This window comes from Camelus bactrianus, chromosome 28 (genome assembly GCF_048773025.1).
Source record: "Camelus bactrianus isolate YW-2024 breed Bactrian camel chromosome 28, ASM4877302v1, whole genome shotgun sequence".
Lineage (NCBI taxonomy): Eukaryota > Metazoa > Chordata > Mammalia > Artiodactyla > Camelidae > Camelus > Camelus bactrianus.
Genome location: NC_133566.1, coordinates 17,632,215 through 17,644,507, shown reverse-complemented (window position 1 = coordinate 17,644,507; position 12,293 = coordinate 17,632,215). Strand labels below are relative to the sequence as shown.

At 34.8% G+C, this 12,293-nt stretch overlaps 1 protein-coding gene across 3 annotated transcripts in view; it reads right to left on the bottom strand.

Moving 5' to 3' along the window:
* ZC3H6 (zinc finger CCCH-type containing 6) overlaps positions 1-12,293 on the bottom strand; it is a 52,689-nt gene that overhangs the window by 27,199 nt on the left and 13,197 nt on the right. For all 3 annotated transcript variants that reach the window (XM_074354676.1, XM_074354675.1, XM_010958987.3), the window contains exons 2-3: positions 6,532-6,712; positions 3,335-3,457 (exon numbers count right to left, since the gene is read on the bottom strand). In XM_074354676.1, the coding sequence (XP_074210777.1) occupies positions 3,335-3,457; positions 6,532-6,712 (304 nt within the window). The remainder of the gene's footprint in view (positions 1-3,334; positions 3,458-6,531; positions 6,713-12,293) is intronic.

The window sequence follows — 12,293 nt, the reverse complement described above, 5'->3', positions numbered from 1 at the left end:
GACTTCAGAGAGCTAACAAACTAGTGAAGGATTATAGGACCATCACTCTGGAGATGAAAATGCCCAGAAGTGAGTAGTATCTGGAGCTGTTTTTGCTCTGAAAGCATCAGCCCATCATGAAACATCAGCTGAAAGGTTCAACAGCACTTCTGACTATCCCTTTAATCTTCGGGAACAAAAGGAGAAGTCCAGTCTGGAAAAAATGGAAGTCTTAGTAACCCCCACCCGCCAATTTTGAGGGAATCTCAAAACCTGAATCAGAGGCTGCAGTCCAATCTTAAGTTATCTGGGTAGCCTAGAAAAATCTCAAATCTTGAAACTAGAACAAAGCTTGTAAGAGTCATTAGAAATCTGACAAGAGCAAGTGAAAATCCTCTTCGGAGGAAATGAACACTGTTCTAGACCTCAAATTATTTCTATAAAATACACTACATTCTGTGAATACAATGCTCAGTGCACAATACAAAAACAAACAAACAAAAAAACCCAGGCAAACGAGGCATGTGAGACAAAACCACATGAAAGAGACCCAGCAAAAGCAACAGGTAACAGAAATACACCCACTAGATACTGGAATTCATGGGACAGACTTAAAATTATCTGTGCTTGCTATTTTTAAGACATTAGGAAAATTTCAGCAGGGAACTAGAAACTACAAAAATTACCTTGAAGATCTGAAAAAGAATCAAAATAAATTTATAGATGTGAAAAATATAAAAGCTGAAATTAAGAATTCATAGATAAGTTTAAAGGCACATTAGATCTCCCCGAAAAGATGAGAGAAGAGAGAAAAGAAAAAGCAAAGCATATGCAGTAACATGTCAGCAACTGGGGAGTCTGCGTGCAAGATACATGAGTTCTTTGCACCATTCTTGGAACTTTCCTGTAAATCAGTATGACAAAATAAAAATTTATTAAAAATAAGAATGAAAAAAATCAATCTCCCAATAAATAAAAGTTGAGAGAATTCACTGACAGTAAGTCTTCACCACAAGAAATGTTGAATAAAGACTAGACATACTTCAGGTTAAAAGAAAATGATACCTGATTGAAACTCACATGTACATAAAGGAACAAGGAGGACTGTAAATGAAATGTGGGTAAATATAAAAAAATCATCCCTTTTAAAAATTTCTTTAACTGAATTTTTGAAACAAAAATAATTACACTGTGTCTATAGGGATAAAGAATAGTTAACATAATGACAGTAACTATAATGTTTAAGAAAACATGAGTTACTTAAAACAAATGTGCTATTGTTTATACAAATGAGTTGGTTGTGTCCCTCACAGTAGCCCCCACAGAAGGCTTTGCATTTATTACAGTACTTCTGTCACTGTTTTAAATATTCTGTATCTTGTCTTTTGGAATTACTTTTAGTGACTGTTACTTATGAATCTCATTGCTTTTGATATTTTCAGACGCCTTGTTATCTAAAATAGTCATGCCCATCCTGAGCATGTTTTCATTCATTGGAAGAGTCTCCAAAAGACTTCTAACTATTTCTAAAAAAAAAAAAAAAAAAAAAATCCTAACTGCAAATGATGAAATTTAGATATTACATCAGTTTTTGTTGAATTGAACTGATTTAAATTTTGTCATTAGTGGTAAAAAAATAATTTAATGAATAGCTTTTAAAATGTTCTAAGAAATGGCAGCATCATTCACTCCAAAATCACTAGACACAATAAGTATGTGTAAACATACATACATACACATACACATTCTCATATGCACTTAACTAGATAAAATTAGTAAGCAAAGTAGAATTCTTTTCAAATTTTAAAAGAGATTTTAATGAAACCTTATTTATTCAATGGTCATTTACTGAGCAACCTCAACTATAAAGAAGGCAACAGAAATAGCAACTTAATAAGAACTTTAACAGACACAGTAATTTGGTTTCTAAACTCACAGGAGATTAGGAACACCAAATTAGATGAAAGAACAGAGCTCTTGTAGACAAGCATACAGACAGATTGGCAGAAACCAGGACTCAGGAAGTCTGGGATTTTTCAGATACATGCACACTGACCTGAATACTCTTCAGTGCTCCTGAGAGCATCATGATTTTTCTAGCACAAAATCAAAGACTTCGTTCATACAGCACAACAGACTTAAGAAAGATATAAAGTATATCATGTTGCTTTAAAATATTTTCTGCTTAAAACACTTCAAATAATGCTTGCACTTAAAGAGACAGATGGTAAAAATTCATGCTGAACCCCTAACCCCTAGAGGTGATGGCTGGACAACACTGTGAATAAACTTAATGTCACTGAATTATATATTTTAAAATGGTGAAAATAGTGAAGAGACATTTTCTCAAAGAAGACAAATGGCCAACAGACACATGAAAAGATGCTCAACATCAGTAATCATTAGGGAAATGCAAATTAAAACTACAGTGAAATACCACCTTGCACCGGTCAGAATGGCTATTATCAAGAAGACAAGAAAATACAAGTGTTGCCAAGGATGTGGAGAAAAGGGAATCTCTGGGCACTGTTGGTGGCAACAACAATGTAAATAATGTAAATTGGTGCAGCCACTATGAAAAACAGTATGGAGGTTCTGCAAAAAATTAAAACTAGAATTACGGTATGAGCCAGCAATTTCACTTCTGGGTATTTTTCTGAAGAAAACAAAAACACTAATTTGAAAAGACAGACACACCCCTGTGTTCACTGCTGAATTAATTACAATGGCCAAGGTATGGAAACAATCTTAGTGTCCATCAATAGATGAATGGATAAAGAAGATGTAGTATACATACAATGGAATATTACTCAGCAATAAAAAAGAATGAAATCTTGCCATTTTCGACAACATGGATGGACCTAGAAGGTATTATGCTAAATGAAATAAGTCAGGCAGGAAAAGATAAATACCGTACTATCTCATTTATATGTGGAATCTAAAAGACAAAACAAATGAGCAAACATAACAAAACAGAAACAGATTCACAGACACAGAGAACAAGCAGGCGACTGCCAGAAAAGAATGGAGAATTGATGAAATAGGTGAGGAGATTAAAAGGTATAAACTTCCAATTATAAAATACATGAGTCACAGGGATAAAATGTACAACATGAGGAATATAGTCAATCATACTGTAATAACCTGGTAAGGTGACAGATGGTTACCAGACTTATCATGGTAATCATTTTGTTACATACAGAAATACTGAATCCTATGTTATGCATCTGCAAGTAACATAGTGTTGTAGGTCAACCGTATGTCAACTTTTTAAAAAAGAAATAAAGAGAAAAATAGTTATAACGGTTAGTTGTATGTTATGTATATTTTATGACAATAAAAATAAAGGCAATACCTGAGGAAATGGAATGTCATAATCCCTGTAGAAACCAGTTCTTTTTTTGTGGGAGCTTTCTGAGTGTTCAACATCTGAATCAAGGCTGTAGTCTGAACTATCATCACTGGATGGAGAATTATGCTAAAAGAAGGAAAAACCAAATATGTCACATTTACAAATGGAAGAAAATTTAACTAGTAACTAGATAAGCTTGTTTCAGCCAGAGGTGCCAACCAACAGATTATACTATCCTAGTAGGTTCTGAAGTATTAACTGAAAAATCCTTGCTCCAAAGACCTCCTCTACCCTAATGTCACTAAAATTTTCTAAGAAAAAGTACACCTTCCTCTTTTTTCAGGGACTTTATGGCAGCATTTTCCTCATCATCCCTTTGGCCCAAGGATTTCAAATAGAAAATACTGCACCTCTGTGATCTAAAGTGATCTTAAATTTAAGTTAATCTTAAAGGAAATAAAATTGGTTCCTCAACACCAAAAAGGGTCCTAGAACACGAGTAGAGTATGAATTAATCCTTACCTAAAATGGCTTCAGAGCTCTTAATCTATTGTATAAGTACTCTAAACTCTAAAAGATACCAAAACATTCCAAACTATAAAGTAAATTCAACCCACAAATTGAACGGTGAAATTCACACCACAAGTAATTGATAGTGATTGACAAATATCAAGAATAAGCTTTTCAAGTATGAATGCAATTTCTAAAAAATAAAAAAAAATCATCAAATCTAGTCAAAATACCTAGTCAAAGTCATCACCTTCCCAGGTTGAGTACCCTCTTTAAAAAAATTCTTTAAGTTCTTCCAGTGAAGACACTGGCTCTGTATTTTATCGTCCTTACATTCCCAGCATGGATGTCTAGAACAGACTCGGTAAAAATGTGCGGAACTAAATTAAGCTCTTGATGCTTTTATGGTAGAAGGACATTTGCCTGGTATAGCTTTACTCGTTTTTTACATCTTTCTCTTGTTTGTAGCTTAGAGTTGGATTTTGAATTGTTGGGGAATACATCTTCTGGTATTTAGAAAGATCTGTATTTTTGTTTCAATTATTTCTTCCATACTGCCTTTTCCCAGTAACCTTAGTCCCCGTCCATTCTTTGCATATTATTAGTTTCCCAGTGGGACCAATATTGAAATTAGGCAGGAACCTTTTCTTCCACTTCCTCTCTTTCATTCCCAGGATAATAATTTGAAGTGTATTTTTTATTCAAATATAATTTGAATTTTATTTTTTAGTTAACAACTATAAAGTAACCAATAAGCTTATCCTGCTTACCACATATTCTTCAGCTTTTCCTGACTTTTTTTTTTTACAGCTGTAATGTTTTGATCCATAATATTCTTCCCCCCTTATGTCCATCATTTAGTCTTAGTTTTACAAGTAAATATGTAGTGTATGTAGATCACTCTTGCCTTCCCACCAGTCATTCTGGTTAGTTGAACTTGTTCTCTAGTAGATTCTATGGGAAGGCTCATGATAACAATATTTCCTGAATTCTATTATATACAGTTTTTCTGAGGACTTCATATTTGAAGGTTAGTATTTACCTGGATATAAAATGCTTGGCTCACATTTTATTCAAATATGTTATTCCATTATCTTCTGGCATAAAATGTTGACATCAAAAATTTTAATATGAATCTGACTTTCTTTCCTTATTAAGTGACTTGGTCTTTTTGCCTAAATGACCAAATGATCCCCACCTCCTCCTTCCCCCAAATTCTGTTTATGCTGTTTGACCATAGTTTGTATTATTTCCTTATTTTTTTTAAAATCGTTTTGAAATATTAGGTTAAGTTTTTCATATGTTTTGTGGGCATTCTTTCTTTTCTGGAAGAATATCATTCTCTTCATTTCTCTCTCTCTTTTTTTTTATAATAATAACTTACGTGGAATGTGATCATGATCCAATCTTACTGCTTGTGAGTAAAAACAGGAATAAGCCAGGAAAACCCTCCTAGCTTCACTCCTCTAGGCTTACTTCTCATGTGGCTCGTATGAAGGACGAGGAATGCGGCCATGAGCCTTCTGATATATGCCACCTCTCTCCCTTCCCTCATTTTCACCTGACATTTCCTCCCTTGGCCCTCGTATTCTCGTCCTCCCAACCTGGACGCTACTCCCAGCAGTCACCTCCTCAGGGTGGGGCTCTGTCCCGGGAGAGATTCACTTGATTAGTATCAGGAGTTCATCAGTCCCAGACTGTCCCAGCACCACCCAGTTTTACATGGCCACCTTACATGCCTGTGTGAACTGGGATCCAGTCAAGGCCCCTTCAGTTTCCATTGCTGTTTCTCAGTCTGGCCAACAGGCTTTGCATATTCACTGGGGACTCATCCATTTGCAATGAACACTGTTGGGTAATTTGTTTTCTGGAAGTTCCTTTCCCTCCCTTTGCTTCATTACACACAATTGCTGATCCTGTTCTAGTCTGGCTGCTGCCTGTGGTTTGGCCTTATCCATCTGTGTTTTTGAAGTTTGTTGAAATAACCTGTTACTTCACTTTTTTGGTAGACGTTGCCAATGAGTTTTTGGTTTTGCTATACTAGCTGCTCTGTTTTAATGGTGGAAATTCAGGGAATTTCAAAAACTACCCCACTGCTGCTGCCAACTCTTCTCTAAGTTCTCTGTCAGCATCGGTTTCCCTTCTTCTCAACCCAGTCCATATTATTCTCTACCCAGCACTCAACAGTGCTCTTGATAGCATTTGTTTTCAGTTGGTTCCTGCCTCTCTCCTTCCCATTCCAATGTAATCTCTGTAAGAGCAGAGATGGTTTCACTCATTACAATAACTCCCAGCAGACAGTGCAGAGATTTCCACAGCAAGTATTCGACAATACCTATGAATGAATGAATAAATGAATGGATGGACAATGCCAGTACTGTTTATCTACATCTGTAAAGAATGAAACTTTCTTTCTTTAAGCTTTCAGTATCCCTGCATACAATCTTCCATCAATTGAAAAGATTTATTCTACTTTGCATTAAAGTCACCTTGATTATTTTTTTAAGTCTTTAAGATAATTCACTTAATTATTATGTTCAGAAAATTTATTAAGCACATACATAAAAAGATACGATCTATGTATTTTATAAGAAAATAGGAAATAATTTATACTTTATAATTTTCAGTGTTTTATTTATGAATAACTTTTTATAATTTATCAAAAGAATAAAAAATAGATTCTAACTAACCTTATGTTTCTCACGTTTTCTTCTTTTAGATTTTTTCTTCTCTTTTTCTTTCTTATGTTTTTTTCTTGATTTTCTGTAGGCTTTCTCATTTTTCTGCTTTTCATCCTCTTTTGCTTCCTGTTCTTGTGTTTCTTCAAATCCTGCATCATCTATTTCACCATCTTCTAATTCACCATCTTCTCTGTAGAAGACAATGAAAATTTTAAATTTTGAGATGTCAATTCTAAAATGAATCTTATAGAAACATTTCCAAAAGAAAAAGAAGCACACGCCAAGAATTTAAGTTTTATTCATTTAGCTCAGGGGTTGGCAAATTTTTCTATAAAGGACTAGATAGTCACTATTTAAAATTTGCAGGCCACGTATAGTTTCTGTTGCAAATTGGCCCTTTTTGTATAAACACCCTTAAAGAATGTAAGAAGCAGTTTCATCAGCCACAGTTTGCTAAACTTCGATTTAGATTAAGAGCATCGACTCTCACCAAAGGAACAAATGAATGCACGAGTGCACTACTATCTGAAAGAAGTATTGCAGTAGCTACCATCTACTAAGCTACTGTAAAAGAAAGAGAGAGAGAAAGAGAAATTAAAACACTTCAGGAAGCAAACCTAACTGCAGGAAGGAATTTTTAACTTAGTGGCCCACAGACAGCTATAAATAGCTTTAAAATAAAAGCAATCTATATTAACTCTCACCATCAGAGTAAGCTTCAATGAGTAAAATCTCAATAGATAGATAAGTAACAAAACCTGAACCACAAAAGCAGAATAATAAATTCTTCAACTTGAATCTGTAAAAAACATTCACAGTAAAACCAAAACCTGAATGCTACTTTCCAAATACTAGTATCTTTGCTATTATGGAGGCTAAATCCTAGAAACAAACCTTTCTATTGATCATGACATTTTTATAGTTATAATGCCAATATGTTCATTAACAGTATTTTTAAATGCAAATTAACCAACTTATCTACATGGAAAGATAAATATATAAAATAATTTAAACATTTAATCCTGCTTCCATACAGTCTGAAAAATGCAAACTACTACAAACATTACATGGTGATGCAGAAAAGACAAATATCTTTTATCACTAGGAGCAAATGAGAAGCACCCGAACGATGGTGTGTGCATTTTAAAGATATGTTAAAATTACTAGGAATGTGTGATTTCTGAAATACAAAACTGATCATGTCACTCTCCCACTAAAAATCTTCAGTAATGATGTGATGTCTCAAATATGCTTCAAACAACCCCCTGGAGGTGAAGGAAGTGGTCTCGACAAGACTGGCCATGAGCTGGTCATTGCTAAAACTGTGGGATTTGAGTATAAGGACTTAGTCTACCATTCTATGTGTTTAAAATTTTCCATAATTAAAAAAGCATTATCAATGATTCCCTTCTGACCTGAGGATGATGTCAAAACTCCTTAACTCCAAAAGGCCCTTAACAATTGAGTTCCTGATTAACCAGCTACTTTAAATTTCTCAAGTCTCCAAGCCTTAAACATTGCCTTAGTAACTCTCATGACTGCTCCTCTCAACACCCACCCCCTCACCTCCTTCACCTAGCTAAATTCAATCTTTAGGACCCAGTTTATATGTCACTTCCTCCAAGATGCCTCCACTGACTAACCAGGCTTAGATGAGATGTTCTGTCCTAAGAACTCTCCTGATGATTCTCATTTCGTCATATCTGCACTCTACACATTACATTCAAATGAGCTGTTTATTGGTTGGGGAAAGCAGGATATGTGATTGTGTCTTTCACAGCTGTATCTCTAACCCCTGGGAAGGTGCCCTACTGTTTACTGAATGATTGAATGTAAAATATCCACAACTCTTGCCATTATAGAACAGACACATAATATCACCTTAAGTTGACTGTGAAGTCAATGTCATTTCCCCCCAGTTTCTATCATAAAATAAGAGGAGTATGTCTATTTAGGTGGACTTGAAAATTTCATGTGAGGTAGGTTTGACATACTGATTGTTAATTTAAAAAGTTCTGAGCTTTATAATACTGTAATACCTTATGGCCCAAGAAAAATGAGTACATATATATTCACCAAAAGACAAATATAAGGAAGTTCTCAACAGCTTTAGTCATATTTGTAAAAAACTGTAAACAACCCAAATCTCCATGTACAGGTGAATGGATAAATTCTGCTTGACTTATATAATGGAATACTATAAAGAACAAAAATTAACTAATGTACTGCTCTATAAAATATGGATGAATCTTATAGACATAATTAAAAGCAAAAGAACCCAGACACAAGAGGCAATTGTTTAATTCCATTTATATGCACTTCAAGAACAGGCAAAACTAATCCATGGTGATGTAACTTAGAATAGTGATTACCTCTTGGAGGGTTATAACTGACACAAAGGGAGTTCTAAGGAGCCTTCCAGGGTGTTAAAATATTCTATATAGATGGATAATGGTGATTACTACATATATACCTGTGTGTAAAAATTCACCAATTCTTAAAAATTCATTTAAGAACTGTGTACTCTACTGTCTATATGTAAAATTTTAAATGCAAATAACAACAAAACCTACAGCTGTTCATCCTTTCTTTTACCACCACTCTCCTCCAACTTGAGCTCCTGAAAGCATAAAAATTTTTATATCTTAAAACCACTAATTTATATTTAGCATTTTGACTAGAGCTATTTAAATACATATAGCACTCAAGCTGAAAACGATACGTATGATTATATTCTACTTTACATGAATTCTTTACCTGTGAAATACGGGTATTTATATGTTATTAAACATAAAACATGGAAAGTTTTCAAATTTTTCTTTCTTCTCTCCCTTAAACTTTTACCATTTCAGCACTGTAAATATATGTTTGGTTACAAAAAATAGGAGAGAAAAAGGAAATAAAGAAAAGTGATCCATACTTATATGATTCCATGCTTCAAATGCTTTAAAAATTCAGCTTTGAGTACATATGGAAATCAAGTGTGGCATAATGGAAAGAGGAAGCCTAGTGGGAAGAAAGCTGGATTCTAATTCTAGTTCTGTTACGAAAATAAAAGAAAGTTTTCTTATTGAGCACCTACCAAAGTATCAGATAGTAATCTAGCTCTGTGAAAAATTAACAATAGAAGAGACAATGGAATTAATTAAGAGCACTTGGGATTCTCTAGATTTTGAATTAGCTCAACACTATCATGAAAACTGTTTTGTTTACTAAACCCAAGATAATTTTTTAAACTTAATAAATAAAATTATATAGGTCAATGTATATGGGTAACTTTTTATTAATGTAAAAATAATAATGATCATGTCCTTTTTAGAGAATCATATTCATGTTATGGATATGTTCATAACTGTCCAGTTAATAAAATTATTTTAAAAATAATTTATCTCTTAAGCAAATCCATAAAGACAGATCAGAGAGAAGAATGGGAAGTGACTGTCAATGAGTATTGAGTTTCTCTTAGGAGTGATGAAAGTGTTCTACAATTAAGACAGTGGTAATTGTACAACTCTGTGAACATCCTAAAAACCAGTGAATTGTATGTTTTTAAAAGTGAATTCTATCTCAATAAAGTTGTCATTTAAAAAAATAATAAAATAAAGTTAAAAAAGATTTTATCTCTAGATTTCAATATCCAGATTAGCGACAACTAGAGAAAATAATACTATGACATAAACTAAAGACTCTGAAATGGGTCAATTCCCTCACTGTCCATGATATATTCTTATTCGGAGGTAATTATTCACTAAATCCTTATAAATTGATATGCCTCAATAGAGAAGTCTACCTTTCTCCATTCTGGTATTGTTGGCTATTAAAGTAAATTAACCTGAACCAGTCTTACCTCCACAGGTAGTTTCTGCTTTTTCTTTATGCTTGCCTAAAGGCTCCTGTTACAAGCTACAGACCAGAAACGAGTCTTTTGGAAGAAACACAAAAGCCTCAATAAAAGACTATCCAAGTACTCCTGATGGATGATATTACAAAGACATTACTCCTGAACACAAGTTTCTTGGCATAAGCTGACATGATCACTACAAAAAAGACATTTTTTGGAGTAGACAATTTCATAGAAGTAAACTGCTTATTCTAAGACCAACAGACCACAATTCTCTAGATGCTTCAAACACTTGCCTGTAGCACTTTTCATGCTTCATTCTAATTCACCGTATCATTTCTCCGTTGTCATGCACGATAATACGGGGGACTGCTCTGTACCGGCGTCCTGGTAACCTTCACTTCTCCACACAGGCTACACAGGCCAGGCTCAACCGCAGGCTGACCTAAGCCTTAGCATTCGCCCCGTGGTCCTCCAAAGTAGGGAAAGGTGGGCAGTTTTGGGAGGTGCTGCTGCCAGGCTACTTCTCACCCACCTCCCTGTTTTGTGGGAGCCTGCTGTAAGGCAATTTCTCATCCACTTTTCCTGGTTCCAGGAGGGTTTAGATTTTCCACCTTGCCCACTCCCTACCATACAGCTGCAGGCTAAAAACAAAAAAATCGTGTAGCTGCAATATGGAGTATACTGTTCCTCAGCACGAGCGCCCTACCACTCACGTGACCTGTGAGTCTCTGGCCTCTGTGGTTTCGGTGTTGCCCTGCTGGATGAGAGACAGGGGGAGCTGACCCCATGCTCATCCTGCACTTGTTGTCTATGTATGAAATTAAATATCTGAATCTTTCTGGCTGAACCCGTAAGCAGGCTTCACAGAAAACTTGTTTGGGTCTAGGATTTGCCGAAGCCCACTCTGGCTTTTCCCTTCAACCTGTATAGCTTATAGGTCCCTTTAATTAAGCCCTGATCTAACTCCTACCTTACACCTCCAAACTAGATTATTTCCCCTCAGGGAAAATACTGGCTGGCCATACTGGGGCCATGGAAGAGCTACCTGACTTGAGTTTTTGTGATTTGATGTTTATCCCCAAACTGGACCTGGAACATTTACATCGTAGATGGTTTATCTTATTTCAGATTCAGAAATTTCAGAAAAAGTTTCTCTTTACAAATTACCAATGGTAAAATCTGGATACCTCCAGCCTTCAAATCACTTTTATCCTTCTCATTTACCCAACATTCTTACACCCTCTGGACTGTATATGGTTTGCAGAAACTCATCTTATCCCTTTATGACTACCTACAGCCATGGCGATTTTTCCTTGGTTTGTTTTACTCCCCAAGCCAGTCTTAGAACTTAGTCAAAGTCTCAACCCAAATACAAATTCCTTCAGTAATGGGACTTCATACAAATATATAAACAAAATTAAATATTTTAATTAGCTAATATCTTCCATAGTCCTATGATAACCTTTGCAAATTTTGTTTAATTCTGTGTAAGTTATCTGTACCTCACAGGCAACTGAGAACTCCTTTCTCTCACTTTGTTCTAAGTGCTCTTTTGTTTTCAAAACTATGTGTGGCCCTTCTAATCTTTATTTCCTGAGTCAACAACATGCCTTCTTGTATCTACTTCATCAAAACCTAACTTGCATATATAAATAATAAGTATATATAATAATGTAGTAATTAGACATTTTTAGATATTTCCTTCCCATCTCCTTCGGGAGATCATACTTCTCTGGGAATCTCTGAAGGGACCCATCTCTCTAGACAAAAAACCCTGTTACTCCCTTAAAGCTGGATACATTAGGGTTCTATTTTCAATTAAAGCTAGAATCATTAGGGTTCTGTTTTCAACTAAGGGGGTCATACAACTTGAAAAATATATTAAAAACGTGTTACTAACATTGACTGAAAAGATCAATAATACTAT